Source organism: Psammomys obesus, unplaced genomic scaffold (genome assembly GCF_907164565.1).
Source record: "Psammomys obesus unplaced genomic scaffold, mPsaObe1.curated_primary_1811, whole genome shotgun sequence".
In the NCBI taxonomy this organism is placed as follows: Eukaryota; Metazoa; Chordata; class Mammalia; order Rodentia; family Muridae; genus Psammomys; species Psammomys obesus.
In genome coordinates this window covers 6299785-6316905 of record NW_026586816.1, presented here as the reverse complement: position 1 = coordinate 6316905, position 17121 = coordinate 6299785, and the positions used below count along the sequence as shown (strand labels likewise).

Below are 17121 nucleotides of genomic sequence, written 5' to 3'. Positions count from 1 at the left end.
TGTGTGTGTGTGTGTGTGTGTGTGTGTGTGTGTGTGTGTGTGTGTGTTGGCACCCTGTGAACACCCAGAGAGGCCAGAAGAAAGTGTTGGATTCCCTGGAGCTCAAATTACAGGTGATTGTAAGCTGCTCACTTGGGTGTTAGGAACTAAACTTGGGTCCTCTAGAAGGGCAGCGAAGGTTCTTAGCCACTGAGCCATCTCTCCAGCCCAGCGGTAGAGTTTTAAAAAGCAAAATCCACAAGCAAGCAAGTAATTTTGTGCAAATTATGACCGACGGAAGTGAATGGTCAGACCTGGAGCCCAGATGTCTGCTGGTGATTGCTGTCCAGCTGCAGATGCTGTAAGAGCAAGTGGTGACCCCGGATAGTGTGGTCCCTGAGGTCCTTCAGTGACTTCCCTGACCCACTCTGTGGCTGAGAACCAAAGTGCACCATCTTATGCTCTAAGCTCACAGCACGGTTGCCCAACCTCAGGACTTAAAATAACCTGAATGTGTGCATTTTAGTTTCTGCTCTTGCATTCACTTCAAGCCGAAACCTTCCTCACCCTGTCAGAGGCAGGCATCTGTCTTACTCCCCTTTCTCTGGGCTCCTCCCAACCCAGCACATCCCATGCTAATTAACAGCTGTTTAATTATCAGCCCAGCAGGGAAGCGATCACAGCCCAGTCCTTAGCCAGTTATTTCCCCAGTTAAGCTGTCCCAGATTTCTGGAAGGTTGGCTGTGCTGAACGCCTTAGGGAACAGCCCTGTGGCTTAATGGAAAGTTCATGGCATTTAGAATCAATCTGGTCAACCTGAGTGACTCTGCCATCCTTTCACACTGCTGGATGTGGCTTCTTACCCTCCACGTGAAAAGTGTGGGCTTAGGACCCCCAAGACCAAGTTCTCAGCACAAAAGAGATTTATTTGCCCCAGAGGGACAGAGGGCAGGGATGAGGAACAAAGACTGAGTGGAGATAAAGGAAGAAGGATCAGGGAAAGAAACAAAGGAGAGGGGAGAAAAGGGGCAAGGGAGAGGGGTAAGGAAGGAGTCTGTCTCAGGAGAGTTGGGGTGAGGGAGTGGACTGCCTCTGTTAGACAGGAGACACATGGCCCATGGGGAAGCGGCAGTTTAGACAGGGAAAATGGGAAACCCTGTGTTAGGACGGTGTGTTTAATTAAGTGAGCAAAGGGGCTTCTGATTGCTTGACCTCAAGACTTTGACAGCTGGACTTTGGTAGTTAGGCGGAGCACTCCTGCTCGCCCATGTTTTTGCTTGGACATTTGTGAAAACAATCAATGGTCCACCTTGGGGAGGCATTCTAAAGCTATGCATCTAAGTTAGTAGTGCATTGTATTTTAGGAGGGGAGAAAGCCATGATTAAATTATACAAATGGTGATGGCCCGCATTGCATGAAATATGTTAAAATTCAAAGGAGAAGGGACAGTGAGTCAGGTGGTCTTTTAGTTATGGGGAGAACTATCCTTTAGACACTAGGGAAATATTTCCCTGTTATTAAGATAATTTATATATATATCCCATATATACATATAATAAGGTATTTATCACACATACAATTATAACACTGAAATATTCCCCAGAACACTTGGAAGATGGCTTGCAACCTCATCTCTCTTGTCATATTTATTACAGTTACACTAGAAAACAACCTGAACAACCAATAATAGGGAAATAGTTGGTACATGACTCTACGGAGGTACAGAAATTAAAATAGCACAGCTACATAGTAGCATATTAAAATATTTTATAGTAAGACACTCAGGGACAGAAGACTGTGTGATTTTTATCTATAATATGATTACTAATTATGTAAAAAATTAAGTATAATTATGAATCAGAATTGAACAAGAACACAGAAAATAAGATCAATAGACATGCATGGAAACAACACACTTCTGGAGTTATGCATAACATATGTTCCTGATGGCATCCTGCCGAAAACAGATGTTTGTGAAGGATGGGAAGGTACAGACCCAGAAAGCCTGCTCCAGGCTTAAGATTCCTGAGTTTCAAAGAAGGGGATGTCCAGGGACTACGGCACCCTAAAGCATCACTGGTTTCCATTAAAACCTCATTTATGGAATTAATTAATTTTATGGAAGTGGATTAAGCAGTCTTTTCATTAGTGAGCTTCTGGCCTAACTGAGTTTGGATTGAAGTCATTCCTGCCCTGTTGCTCTTGACCTCAAATCTGATGTGGGTCTTTTGTTCCGAGACGGCTAGAAACAGCAAAGAGGTGAGAATTCTCAAACTTCCCCACGGCAGTTGGTACTTGTACTCGCTTCCCAGAGATCCTAAGAGGGAAAGTTACTGTTTCACAGAAGTTATTCATGGCAATAAGTCCAACACGGAATCTTTCAGTAGAAATCAATAAAGGTGTCCCTGTGGTGAGCACTGGGGATAAAGGCCTCCCTGTGAGACCAAACTGGGGAAATGAGCTGGTGAATTCAGACTCCTTCCTTCATAAGCTGAACGGATGCTCAGCTTAAATTCTTTTCATGGTTAAAGGTCTGGAAAAGAGGTGCACAGTGGCTGTCTCTCCAGACTGAGAACCACACATCTGCTGGGGTCTTTTAAATGCTCTTTGTAGTAATGAATTCACACACACACACACACACACACACACACGCACACGCACACGCACACGCACATGCACACACACAGGGCAAGTCTGAGAACAACCTGCCCTGGAGACCATTGACTTTATGGACTGTAACTGGCCAAAGACCTCATGTAGCATTCTGAAAGCAACGAACCTGTAGCAAAGAGGCTGTGCTTCCCACAGCCGCTCCAGGCCAGCTGGTGTGCTGAGGCAGGCCCACATCCCTGGAAAGTCACAGGATCCCAGCAATGCTCAGATTTGGGTCCTCGCAGCTTTCCGGTGCTTCCTCAGTCTACAGGGCAGCCAAGAACACACTTGACAGACTTTGTTCAACTATCTTTTACTTGCAGCACAGTTTCTTATATTTTTTTTTCCTTAGTAAAATCTAGGCATGTTTCATCCTATTTGAGAGCATCTATTTCTTAGATGGGATATTTATATAAAATGAATGTGCACATAATTATTCATATATATGCATATGTCTATAGGTTTATGGGTGTGTGTACTGTTGAGTTGTAATTTATCTTTTTGGCGGACATAAGCTATGTCAATATTTTGCTATTATAAAAAATACCATTCCGCCCCACTTTTCTGATTACTTTGCTATTAGCTATACCTTTGGGGAAATACCCAAGAACGCAGAGCGGTGCTGCACAAAGACTTTTTGCTTTGTGTGTACAGTTCCTGGTGGGGTTTGAATCTCCCTGTCAAATGAGCCCAGCCTCCATGTGTAGGTGCAGAGAATAACGAAGTGAGAACTAACTTCCCCATTGGAGGGGGGAGGGAGTGGAATAAAATCTGGAGACTCTCCACTTCCTGCCTCTCGCTCTGCACTTGGCCCTGCTGGCCTACTCTCATGCACACCAGTGACAGTTTCTGTGTATAAAAGAAGCAGATTCTGGATCACTTCCACAGGAGCAGGTGCAGGAAGCTGCCAGGGGCTCGTAAGCAATGGGAGGTGGAAGGTTCAGCTTTGGACAACCTGCCAGGAGGAGCTCTTAACCAGGATTCTTCAGAAAGAACGCGTCCAGGAAGTAGACTCTGATGTAAACGGGCTGAAGCAGCCCCTGTCTTGCCTTCCTGAGAATCAACTGTTGAAAGAGAAGCCACAAAAAGGTATCCTGGGGCTGAGGAAGCCTCACTGTCCTGAGAGAGGAGGTGCTCAGAATTTCACTCCTTCTAATGGAACTTGGTAGCCAGGAAGAACGTGCCCCCCTACATCCTAGGGAGAACTGGGAAGAAGTGTGAAGAGCGTCAGGTCACAAACACTAATAGGAATAATAATAAACAGCCGGCACACACCCTCTCATGCTGGTCCTTTGCCCTTGGGTTTATGGGTAGTCGGACTAGCCACAGCAATTGGACGACAGTGTGGTGAATGCCTAAGTGAAAAGAAATTCCCTGATTAGGACAGAGTCTAGTCATGGCTTGGAGCCTGCTTGGACTAATAGCTCTCGAATTTCATTTCTATCCAAGAGCCCAGAGCCCAGGATTCTGCCTGGCTGCCCAGATTTGAACTATGGGAACAAGGAAAGCAGTACAGTCCTTCCGGCTCTTTCCCAGGGCCTCTCACTTGCCCTCAGGAGCCTTGAAGTGGGGCGCACCTCCACTTCCGTAGGGGCTTTGTTCCGCTGGGACTTTGTCTAACTGATTCTCCAATGTCACAATGTAACACTAACAACAAATGCAGAGGATGAAAGCCCTCAGCGATATGAGCTAGTCTATCCTCGCTTCCCATCAGTTTCCTTCTCCTAACAGAAATGCTCTATTGTCTTCTTTTATTTCACTTAATGACACCTGACTCCTCAACTTTCTGAAGAACATTTTCTCCATCCAATTCTTATTTGAAGGGAATTTGTTGTGAGTTACTGTTAGCCACTGATAGAGGCAGACATCTGCCGGGGCAAATTCCTGAGTCCTTTCCCTTATTTTCAGCTAAAATTCTCTGTCACAAGCTGAACTCGCTGTGAGGCATCCTCTTTCTCAGTCTGATCTTGGAAACGTGTCTTAGGAGTGTGCAGTAAGCATGTGAATCTCTCTTGTCTTCCTAAATTATGAACTTAAATGAGCACACTCAGGAATGGCTCCTCCACTGAGTGTGCTCAAGAATAGACCAGCCTTGCATGAAAATGCACAGGCCACCTGAATAAACCCTGTTTTCCTATGGGGGAGGGGGAGGTTACTGCTTTGCAAGCAGTCCCCATGCTCTCCTCGCAGGTAAAGAACCTCTCTGCTCTTTTTGTGTTGGTTCTGCCTCCGCAGCTTTACATCCCCTTGTGAACTGACTCCATTCAGTGATTCTGTCGGCCTAGTTGTTCGGTATAGCCATAAGCAAATGCTTTTAGACAATAAATACTGATAAAATGAGGTCCTACACAGGGTAATCTTGCTTCTGCTGAAGAAAGCACACACATCCTTGGACACAAACATTGTGTACAAATAAAAGTCTAACTCATAGCAATGAATGCCAGAAGAAGGGTGTTAAGGCTTGTGCATGGGTAATCTATTGGTATTGTCATTTCAGGTAAAGATGGCCCTGCAACAAGAAGGCTTTGACCGTAAGAAGAGAGGCTATAGGGACATCAATGAGATTGACATCAACATGAATGATCCTCTTTTTACAAAGCAATGGTACCTGGTAAGTTTCTCTGTTATTTACAATGGCCCTCACTTGAAAGATGAACTTCTGTTTCTTTGTAATTTGGCAAAATTAAAGCATCCAAGTCAATGAATGCCTCTATACCCTCCAACGAGCTTGAATTCTACCTATTACCTTCCATGCATCTTTTCCCCTAAGCTTCTACCAACATTGAATAACATTGTTCTAGACTCTGGACACACCTGTATGAAGACTTGCAAACTACCTGAAATTTAAGTCAAATATTTATGAGAAGTAATCCAGGAGTGTCCATAGGCATAGAAAGGGAAGAGCATATTAAAGTCACAGCCACAAGAGTAAAACTCCACTGTTTTCATAAGCAAGAAAGCTGAGAGATTATCAAGGATGGCATTTCAGCCCTGCCTAAAATGATGGCAGTGAATCAAGACTCACAGCTCTGAAGCCTGGACTGTCTCATGGAGGACAGTTTCTGGCTCATCTAAATCTATTGTGATCCATGTGAGTTGACTAAGCTCTGTTTGAAAGAAAAAAATTTAATAGGGGAAGAGAGCTGGCTTGGTCAGTAAGAACATACACTGTCCTTCCAGATGGCCCAAGTTCAGTTCCCAGCGCCTACTGTCAAGCAGCCCACAACTGTCTGCAACGCCAGCTGCAATGGATGCCCTGTTTCTGGCCTCTTAGGCTCCTGCACTCACTTTCTTAAACACACATATGCACATAATTAAAAATAATAAAAATAAATCTTTTTAAAAAGGAGCTCGATGACCACCAACTCAAGATGCAGAGCACATTATGAATGACTGATTTAAATCTGTGAGTGATGTCTTTATTAGAATTAGAAGAGGATGAGTGAGGTAGAAAAACAAATGCCACGGACGGCTACACTGTAGGGTGCCTCCCGGCTTCCCTCCCGAGGCTTCAGTATTTGTCTCTGCCTTATTCTTTTGTACATAGAATTTGAAAGTCTGGGTAACTGAATGAGTTTATTATGTTAATCTAGATAGGGTAGGTTTGTTGCAATAACAGTAACCCCAAAGCAGAGCAGCTGCTTAAAACTAAAGCCTGCTCTTTCCGAGCTCCACCCCAAATGCTTCCACAGCACCTCAGTGAGGAAAGAAAACAAACTGTTTGCGGCTCTTAGAACATCTGCTAGGCTGTGACGAGTAGCACATGAGCTCATTATATGAACCGAAGCCAGTCACATGACCATTCTAAATAAAAAGGGGGAAGTGAAGAGGGGTCTAGTCTCTGCTGTGGGCCCGGAAGGAAAAGAGTGCTAACTTTTGTATACATATTAATGACGTTGATGACATTCCGATAATATCGTAGTAATGCCAGAATACCCTCTGGTCATTGTGAGCCTTTGCGGGCACACTCTGACTCACTATTTCTTCATAAGGCATTCTTGAGAAAGTCTTCACAGAACACAGATCGTGGAAAGAGGCTAGTGAATGTATTGATGTGGGTCACTCCTTAATCTTCCTTTTAAAAAGTGAGGTGGGACAATAATGATCTTTCTGTCATCAAAATGCTTGTCATGTAAACATGAGGATCAGAGTTCAATCCCTGAAACCGTGTGGAAAAAACAAAAACTTGTAACAGTGCTTATAAACGGTGACGTATACCTATAATCCAGGAACCGAGGTCTGAGAGATAGCAGGATCCTTTCGGCTCACTGGCTAGCCATCCCAGCCTACTCGGCAAGCTCTCAAGTACGTAAAAAAACAAAATCGTCACTAAGGACCAATACCCAAAGCTGACCATTAGCTCCCACACACATGCACATACACACAATTGTGCTGTGCACACAGTTGAATCCACATGAACACAGGCCTGGATCCACACAAAAACTGAGAAGGACTTTATTTTTCTGTACTACAACAGATACTGAAGAGTAGCCACCTATCTTGAATTTAGTTCAACAAGTATTTCAGAACAAGGTTTTGCATAGCAGTACTAAAATTCCCAAGATAAAAAGTTTCCTCCAGGACTGGAGAGATAGCTCAGCAGTTAAGAGAAGTCCTATGGACTTCTCTTCCAAAGGAGCGGGTTCAAATCCCAGCACCCACATGGCACTTTAGAAACTATCTATAACTTTAGTATTTGACATCCTCAGACAGACACACACCCAAGCAAAACAACAATGCACATAAAATAAAAACAAATAATTTTTTAAAAGTTTCCTCTAAGAAAACTGTTGTCATTTAGTGAAGTTACTTTATTCAGTAATAACACAAGACATTATAGTTCAAAGCTTGAGCTAAACAGAGCTTTGACAATAAACATTTCATTCCCTATTTGAAGGTTTTGCTGTGATTGCCTCCCCAAGAGCGTTATAAAAGACGATTTTAGTTTTCTGTGTGGTGGCAGGAATTGAAGCTAGGACTTTGTATGTGCTGGGCAAACATTTTACCACAGAGCTATGTGCCTATTCCTGTAAAGACAGTGATTTGTTATGAAATGAGGGGATAAGAGCAGTGTTTAATCTTTACATTAAAAGAGAAAGATCTGTTGTTTATGTGAAACAAACAGGAAGGGAAGCCTCTGAGGTAAAGTAGGCCACCCAGAAGCATGTTTCATGAAGGACGCAGCCTTTGAGCTGGCCAGGCAGACTGAGTCTGGCAACCAAGTACCAGCATATGTCACAGCACCAAACCAATCAGACTCTCTGCTTTGAATTCCCCTATCAGTTCAACACTGGACAAGCTGATGGCACGCCTGGCCTCGACTTGAATGTGGCCGAAGCCTGGGAGCTGGGGTACACGGGCAAAGGAGTGACCATTGGGATTATGGATGATGGTGAGTAGTGTCTCTCGTGACTCCAAACATGGGGGTTGGGGTTTGGTAGAGGCGAGTCAGGCAACTGGCAACTCTGGACCTGATGGCCACACCACACTTTGACCCACTCCTCCCCTCCATCCTGATCAGAATCATCGGTTAGTGATGCTCTCAACAAGTATTGCTTGAACTGGTAAGTAAGAAACTAGAGAAACCGCCCTGTCACTCCCTCGCTCTCTCACTGGCCTGCTTCTTACAGCTTACCTGAGATGTCCTCTAAACCCATGTCTGTCGCCTTGTTTCCCTAGATCCACATTGCCCAGTGCTGTAGTGCTGACTACGCAAGGCCACTGAGAGTTAGTAAATTAAAGCTCACAGCAATTTAAAACTCAAATTCTCACAACAGTTCCATTTCACATTTTAATGTTGTCTTCTTCACACTATGGGGAACCCAACCCAGAGCCTTGCACATGTGCTAGGCAATTGCTCTACCACTCAGTTCTTTGCTCAGCTTCCTTGTTTTAGGTAGCCACATGGGCTGTTTTAACTACTGAGGTCAAAAATCCATCTTACTAATCACAGACAGTTCTTTCTGAGAGCGTGGCTTTGGGTCCATGACAAGATTGGGGTTTCAAAAACCCGGCTTTAATGCTACTTTCAGAGCGGCCCGTCAGGCAGTCTTTGATCACGGTTGTATCATTGACAGACTCATTTGTTACCCTGCTGTGCAGGCTGGAGGTTTAACAGATTTTGTGAATTAGTGTTTTTATAACTGCATGTGGTCTTGCCTCTAGCGAGATCTTGCAGTGTCATCACCACCCTGCAGTCACTTTGCTGGGATGTCCTTCTGCCCTTGGTCACTAGGGCTCCCTCTAAGAGTCCCACTGGGCATTATCAGCTTAATTACCCACAAAGCCTGCACAGAGATGAGACAATGGAACCTCTCCCTTCTGAAATCCTCAAAGAACGTTGACTAAAAGCAAGCCTTTGAAGCAGAATTGATGGGGTGGGGGGAGGGTGACCAGAATGCTCCAAACCTGTTCTTTGTGGGAGCTCGTTAAGCAATGTGAAATCCCAAGTCTGGAAGCATATGATGTATTGGGTGTTTTGAAGTGGATGTAAAAGCCTTCTCTAATAATGAGAGTTTTCCCTAGAAGAAAGGAACTATGTGGACAGATAGCAGAGCTTATGAACATGGTTTTTCCTTCTGAACACTTTACCTTAGACTACCTTCCAGAACAGCTGAGGCAGCCCAACCCAGAAAATGAGGCATCTAATTTTGGAAGAAACTGCTTAGGATATACTGTGAGAGTCAATATAACAGCCCACTGGGGGTCTGTAAACAGAGAGGCCACCTTAAATGTGGCACAACAGTGGCAACAGACACCCTGGCCTGATCAACTTCCAACAGCAGATAGGTGCCAGTTTTCGTTCCTGTCCATAGCCTCCTTGAATGAGCCGTCCCTTCCAAAGATGGCAAATGAGAAGGTGCCTCACATACTCCAGGCTGAGAGGCAAAACTCTTCAGAAAGTCCTGGAAATTTTTCATGCTTGATCTTAGTTCTGAAGGTTAGTGGTCATTGGGATCCCCGTAAGCTGAGCTCACCGTCTCTCTACTAAAATTCATCTCTCTACGATTTTGATTATTTCTGTTACAGAACAAACCACCTAGAGTAACTTTCTTTTTAATTACGGTGTTTTGTAGTTCTGTGAGATGATGAGTTCTGCTGGACAGTTCTGCTGCTGTCTCTAAAGAACAAAAAAAAAAAAAAAAAAGTTCTATCAGGGAAGGAGGGTCAGTCAGTAAAGCCCTTTGTACAAGTGTGAGGACCTGAGTTTCCATCTCTAACATGAAGGTGAAAGCTGAGTGTAGCAGTGCACACCTCTGAACCCAGAACTGGGGGTCAAGGCCAGGTGGCAGAGACTGGCAGGCCCCTGAAGCTCCCTGGGAAGTCAGCCTAACTGAATCAGTGAGCCTGGGGATCAGGGAGAGGTCCTGCCTCAAAGAATAAGGTAGAGAGAAACTGAGGAAGACACCTAACATCTACCTTTGGCCTCTACACGCCTAGAAACACATGCAACACACACTCAAAGAACATGTGTTCAGTATATTCTACTTTAAGAGGTAATTAAAAATACAGGGACATTAAAATACTATATATCAGGTTATTGCTTTCATTTCAATCATTTGTTTTTTCTTGGTGGAAAATGCCTTTCATCCTTCACAAGTCTATCAATAATGCTTTCTTTCTCAGGCCCAAGTCTATAACCATTCGAACATTTCTCTCTTAAACTAATAAAGGTTCTTTCTTATAATCATAATATATTTTATTGAGATCTAATTTCTTGCTGGTCTCATATTATCTCCTTGCTCTCACATTTCCCACCACAGAGAAGAGATTACCAATTCTTCTCTTAAACCAAGTCCATTCTCAGAACATGGAATCGTGTTTTAGGGTTGCCTTCCAATGTAAAAGGCATGTTCTTTGTGTGTAGTTGGGGGATCAGTGTTTAGATTATATTTGTTGCAAAACTTTTTGTTTAACAGTGTTAAATAATTTCAACAAACATAATCAATTTCATTTGTACACAGATTTTAATATCAAGCCAATCTCTAAAAATGTTTTTGTTAGCGATTTCTTCTGCTAATGTTACTCCCGTTGTGAGATAGACTATTGTAGTAGTTACTTGTCTGTTGTCATGACTGAAAACCCTGACAAAAAGCAAGCTAGGGAAAGAAGCGCTTGCCTTGGCTTACAGTCCCAGAGGGTAGACAGGAGATCATGGCAGGGGAAGCATGACAGCAGGAGGGAGAGACCTGCCTGGCAGCCAGGAAGGACTCTGAGCACACCATCCCCACACAAGAAGCAGAGAGAGAGAGTAGGATGTGGGGCCATGACATGACTGTCAAAGCTCATCTTCAGAAATGTACTTCTCCAGTGAGGCCCCACCCCCAAAAGGTCCCACAACCTTCCTAAATAGCACCACAAGCTGGGAATCAAGAGCTCACAGGTATGAACTTATGAGAGTAATTTTATATTCAAACCACAAGTTCCTACCCTTGTCCCCACAGTCTCAAGGCCAGCTCGTAATATGAAATATGTTTAGTCCAATTTCAAAAGTCCTATAGTCTTTGAAACTCCCAATATTGTTCAAGTGCCCAAAGTCTCTTCTGAGACTCAAGGTAAACACTTGCTGTAAACTGTAAAATCAACATATAAATTATAGACTTCCAATATACAGAATATAATCCCCAATCCAAAAAGGAACAATGGGGACACAGGGAGGAAATGCTGAACAAAAACTAGACTAAAACCAGCAAGATAAACGCCAAGACCTGTAGTTCCATGTCTGACATCTGGGCTTCAAAAATCTTAGGCAGCTCCTCCCTTTAACCTGTGCTGCCTGTCACATGGCTCTCTCTTAGGCAGTATTACTTCCTGTGTGCAACCCTCCTGAGCAGATTTCCCACACCTTTGGCATCTCCATCACAACCCAGGCTTCAGCATCACAGCTTTGCAGAACAGCCTCTCAGAGCCTCCTCACAGGGATTCCAGGCTTCACACACATTGTCAAGCTATAGCAGCTCCCTGAGACCACAGAGAAAAAAAGTCATGACAGCCCCCTCAGTGAAGAACATTGCCAAGTTCTGCTACCAGCTTGGGGTGGAGCCTAGCTTCTTTGAACCATCGCTACAGCACTTGTATACCACCTAGTAAAAATTATTTGTTAGGTATTAATTTTCCAAGACCAGGCCCCTGAGACTTTCTCCTTTCATAAGGAGGGTCTTGACCTCCGGGTACCTTTCCTGATGGTTCACTGCAGAGCAGGAGGCTTTGTCAATGGCACAAATCCCTTGACAGTCTTTTTTTCAACATGTGCCTTGTCTGCAAGCCTCCCAATGCTCCTTTCCTCCCCGTTATACACATTTAATCAGAAAGAACCATTACATAGAATATTATTCTGTCTTGAAGTTTCTTCCACCAGATAAATTAGCCCATTAACTTTTAATTCAGCTTCATGCAATTTCTCAGGACACAGGCAGAATACAGCTAGATTCTCTGATGAAATGTCACAGGAATGGCCTCTAGCCCAGTTGCTGACAAAATTCTTGTTCCCTCTAAATCTTCATGGGTCTCTGTTGTCCATTGCACCCTCAGAGCGTCTGTCTTCCAAGCCCCTGCAAGAATGGCCCATTAATCTCTGTCGGTGGCATAGAACAGCTTTTCTAGCCCAAGGTTCCGACGTCTTCCACTCTCCTCTAAAAACAGCATGAACAGGTTTATCACAGCAACAACCACTTCTCTGAGACCAATTTTTGTATTGATTACTCTTGTGTTGCTGTAATAAACATGCTTTCGCAAAAAAAGCAAGCTGGGAAAGGGGATTTTATTTTGGCTTACAGTTTTAGAAGAAAGTCAGTCCTTTCACAGCAAAGGCATGGGAGGAGCACGAGGCCAGCAAGGAAACAGACTGGTCACACCTCCCATCATATAGGATGCAGAGATAAGTAACAGGAAGTGGGGCCATAATATAAAACCTCAAAGCATGTCCTCAGTGACATAATTCCTCCAGCAACACTCCACCTCCTAAAGGTTCCGTAACCTTCCCAAGCAGTGCCACCAGCTGAGAACCAAGTGTTCAAACATGACCCTGGAGGGGACTTCTTTTTGTTATTCCATCCCTAAATCTGCCAGTGACTAAGGTCTTTATGGTAGGAGTTATCGACCACACTTTATAATTAGAAACTGTCTACAGAAAGAGGGAGGTATTTCCAGAACATTGCTATCACCCATGACAGTCAGTTGGCAATAAAGATAACCGTGATTATAGATTTATTCATTCATTCATTCATTCATTCATTCACTTTACATCCTGAGCGTAGCCCCTCCCCCCTCTCCTCCCGATTCCACCCTCCTCTTCCACATCCCCCCTCCCCTGTTCCTCAGATAATGGGAGCCTCCATCACTTCCACCAACATGCTCCTGCTCATCAAGTCACATCAGGACTCAGCTCATCCTCTTCCCCTGTGGCCTGGTGAGGCAGGCCCACCAGGGAGAAGTAGTCAAAAAGCAGGCAATAGAGTCCATGTCAGAGACAGCCCCTGCTCTGCTTACCAGGGGATCATGAAGCTTGAGCTGCCCATCGGCTACATCTGCGTGGGGGCCTAGGTCCAGTCTATGCATGGTCTTTGGTTGCTGCTTCAGTTGGAGGGGACATTTTATGTTCAAATAATGATAATAACATTATCATTATTCATAATGATAATAACAGGAAATTATTAGCATGGTGGCTATAAGCCAAACACTTCAATGAACTGTTTCTAATCTTTAAAAGAGTCTTTGCAAGGTAAATGCTAGCCCCATTTCAAGGATGACAGAGTCAAATCCCAGAGAGAGAATATTATTTGACAAAATCCACATCACTGTGACAGTGTCTGGCCCTTGAAACAAACTGGATCTGTTGATCTCAACACATGTGTTCATCCCAACTCTGTAGATCGATTTCTTTCTACAGACTTTTGTCAGGAGAGCAGAAAGGGCTTCAAACCATCATGCCCCTGAGTGACAAGTGGCTAGCTATACTCTCACAGCATTGTTCAGAAAGTATTAATGTGACCTGGAAAATAATGGAAATTTCCTTTTGGAATATGTGCATCCTAATCCAAGAGGGTTGGTTTGCTTTGATTTGGTCTTGCTTTTTGTTTCTTTGGTTGGTTGGTTGGTTTTGCTCTGTTCTCTGTTTGTTTGTGGGGTTTTTTTCCACTACAAAGCCTTCGGAGGGCTGGCACAACCCCAATAATAGTGGCACAGCCTTAGTATGCATAGAAAGATGTCAGCAGAAGGTGCTTGATGATAATTCTACCTTATAGGTCTACAATCCCAGGATAGATACAAACTGCACCTACAGCCAGGCTAAACATACCACGTGCTTCTCTGAGCCCTGTCCCCTTCTCACCTCCAATTGTTCAAGAAGGAAATAAGCCCACAGAAGCCCAGCAACCTGCCTGGAGTCATGCTACTGGTTACCATGGCGGCTGGGAGTCAAACTCTGCTCTTTGGCTCCAAATACCTTCATTTGTAACCATGACTCTATGTAGTCGCAGGGTCCTGCTCCATTGCTCTGTCTCCTCTCTGGCCATATATGCATGGGTATAGCATATGCTAAGATGCTTTAGTACTGTAGATTTTTATGAGAAATGGTTTTCAGCTGTTCCTGATGTTCCACAGTGATTTCTGAAGTCAAAGTGTCTGCTAGAACTCAGCGTCATAACATAGGCCGTAATTCTACCTAGGAATGACTCCCGGGTACAGACCGGGTTTCAGCTCAAGAGCAAACACAGAACTCCAGCTGAGGGAACTGAAGCCTCTGGCTTTCCAGAAAGGCACGTTCTGAAGAGACAAGCATCGGCTCCCAGCTGGCAACACCTCACTAGAAACCGCTAGCTTTCTCTTAATGGCTTTTCTCGCCCAGCCGCGTGCTTCTTATTTCTATGCTGGAACGTGCTCTCCTAATCCGTGTTTCTCCATGCCCTGCTAAATAATCATCGCCTTTCCTCCCCGGGGCCAGCTTCATTTCGGAGGAGATGCGTTAGAAATGTCAGGGTTTCTACAAATCTCTTTTACATCGCTGCTGCGATGAGCCATCCATCTCACAGTCACTAAGCCCCTTACTGCTGACATTTATCCGGAAGCGTTATCCTGGGCCCAGAGCTCTAATTGGCTTCACTGCTCTGCAGTATGTCTGGGGGCAACTGTCTCTCCACCAAGTGAGGCAGCCCTCCTCCACAGAGAAAGGGGAAGCAAGGCAGAGGGTTCAGGATAAGCCCTCCTCTCCCCCCAACCCTTTACTCCAAGTCTCCTGCACCATCCTTGCAAGGAGCCGCCATTCCTGGGCAGCTTTTTTGAGGACACAATTGGGTAGGCATTAACCCTCCACTCCTGTGTTGTCTTTTCACAGGAATTGACTATCTCCACCCAGACCTGGCCAACAACTATGTAAGTACAAGCTGATTTTCAAGTGTGGGGAATGTGTGCTTTTAGGACACCTGCTGCATCCAGTTATCAGAAACACACTCGGTGCATGCACTATGCATGCATACGTGCAGAGGATGATGGAGCATACACACACACAGGAGCACATGCATGCCCAGATTCAGGAACAGTCACACACGTACATGCAACTCGGATGTTCCTGTGCACACAGAGTAACACCCACATAACTCAAGTGCGCACACTTGTGTGCTTGTACACACTGAGTCCGCCCACCTTGTTAGAGCCACTGCTCAGATAGAGGAGCTGGCCACTTGCCAAATGAGCGGCTTTTCGAGAAGAACAGATAAAAAGCTGAAGTTTGGAGGAACAGACTGCCAAGAAAGTAGATAAAGGGAGAGGCAGAGAGGAGAGCCGCGTGGCTTGAATCAAGGCCAGTTGCGATCCTGCAGTGAAAGGGGTAATCAAGCTATCAGGGTACTTGCTGGCAAAAACTGAAGACCAAAGAGCCAGAAACCGCAGTATCTCACATTGCAACCCTCACTCTGGGAGAGTAAGAATGAACAGCACCCTTTCTGATAATGTTTGCTGCTCTAAACATTTGATGGAGCCTCCCCTTTAGGGCCCCTCGACACACAAGTGCTGTCAGCGCAAGCTCACTGCACAGCACTGGCTTAGAACCTCACTCTCTGCTTTTGGACCTTTATTCCAGCCTCAGGAGGTCCAGTGTGCGAGCGCTGGCGTGTTCGTGTAAAGTTGCCCAGCTGAGTTACACTTTGCCTGTAAACTCAAGCTCTTAAGTTTAAAAGGCACGGTTGTAGTGACAAAGGCTTCCATTTAAAACAAGGGTTTAAGTGAAACAGACGGTCAGAAGCAAAGCTGTTGACAAGCCAGCACTCTGGGTCTGTGTCCCTAGCATGTCCATCTATACTGCATGGAAGTCGAGGGAGCTGTTCTGTGTTGTGGGCACTGTGCATCAGGAAACAGGATAATAAAGCTCTTGATATTTGCTGCACAGGACTCAGCAATCTAGAAGCATAAAAACAGAGCTAAAAATCTTCTCTAATACTAACATGGATGTGTGTGAATATAGAAGTATTATATATAAATATTAGAGATGGATTCATATATACATGAAATATATATTCATATGTATATACATGAAATGCATCACGGGTCACCCAGTCACTGTGGCCTCCAAGGGAAGTGACAGAAAGTTAAGCTAAAGTTTTATTGCAGGTGATAATAGTGCACAGCAGTGGAGAAGACACTTGTGGGCTGCCTGCATGTGACAGCCCACAGGCTGTACCCTGGTCCCATTGCATCGTGTCTAGGGAGCCCTTCTCTAGCCGGTCCTAGTGACCACCTGCCCTTCAGCCAGCTCACATGTGCCTGGCTGTTCATTTACTTTCTTGAAACGGCCTGAACTCCTGACTTTGGCCAACTCTTCTATGTATCCCTTTTCTATTCCTCCAGAAATACAGAGCCCTGAGATGTCACTGAAGGGGACACTTGAAAAGAACAAATGTTTTGTTTTCTGCCATGTTCTGTTATCTCTGGGCCTTCCCTCTCGGAGGCATGTTTCCCTCAGGGATGCTATCCTGCCACCTAGGAGAATTGCTGAAACTCACAGAGGCAATGGTATTTCCCATAATCCTTCTGCTCCGAGGCCCAGGACATAGGGCTATCACTGCCTTGTCTCCTAGAGGACCTCATCATGGGTGGCTCCCTGTTGCTGAAAGGCCAATGACATCTAGCCTCTTTGCTGTGCATAGATGTTAGCACCACAAAAGCCTAGAACAGTAGTTCTCAACCTGTGGGTCACAACCCCTTTGGCAAACCTCTGTCTCCAAAACTGTTTACATCATGTTTCATAACAGTAAAAAATTATGAAGTAATGAAGTAACAATAAAAGTAATTTTGTGGTTGTGTTTCACCACAACATGAGGAATGCATGAAAGGGTTGAAGATGTTTGGGAACCACTGGGAAACTCCCATCTGAATCTGGAGAACGCTGGCTGCACTCAGACCAGCAATATCAGTAAACCTAGAGTCTCCATGGTTTGTGATCTTTGAGATCTGTCCCCTTCAATCCTTTTCCAAAGGTGTGGATAAAAGCATGAGCT

The 17121-nt window shown here is 44.7% G+C and overlaps 1 protein-coding gene across 1 annotated transcript in view; it reads left to right on the top strand.

Annotated features, from left to right (window-relative positions):
• The window catches only part of Pcsk2 (proprotein convertase subtilisin/kexin type 2), a 260339-nt gene that overhangs the window by 148302 nt on the left and 94916 nt on the right, over positions 1 to 17121 (top strand). Inside the window, exons 3-5 of the mRNA XM_055602602.1 lie at positions 5130 to 5243; positions 7916 to 8024; positions 14964 to 15001. Coding sequence (XP_055458577.1) covers positions 5130 to 5243; positions 7916 to 8024; positions 14964 to 15001 — 261 coding nt within the window. The remainder of the gene's footprint in view (positions 1 to 5129; positions 5244 to 7915; positions 8025 to 14963; positions 15002 to 17121) is intronic.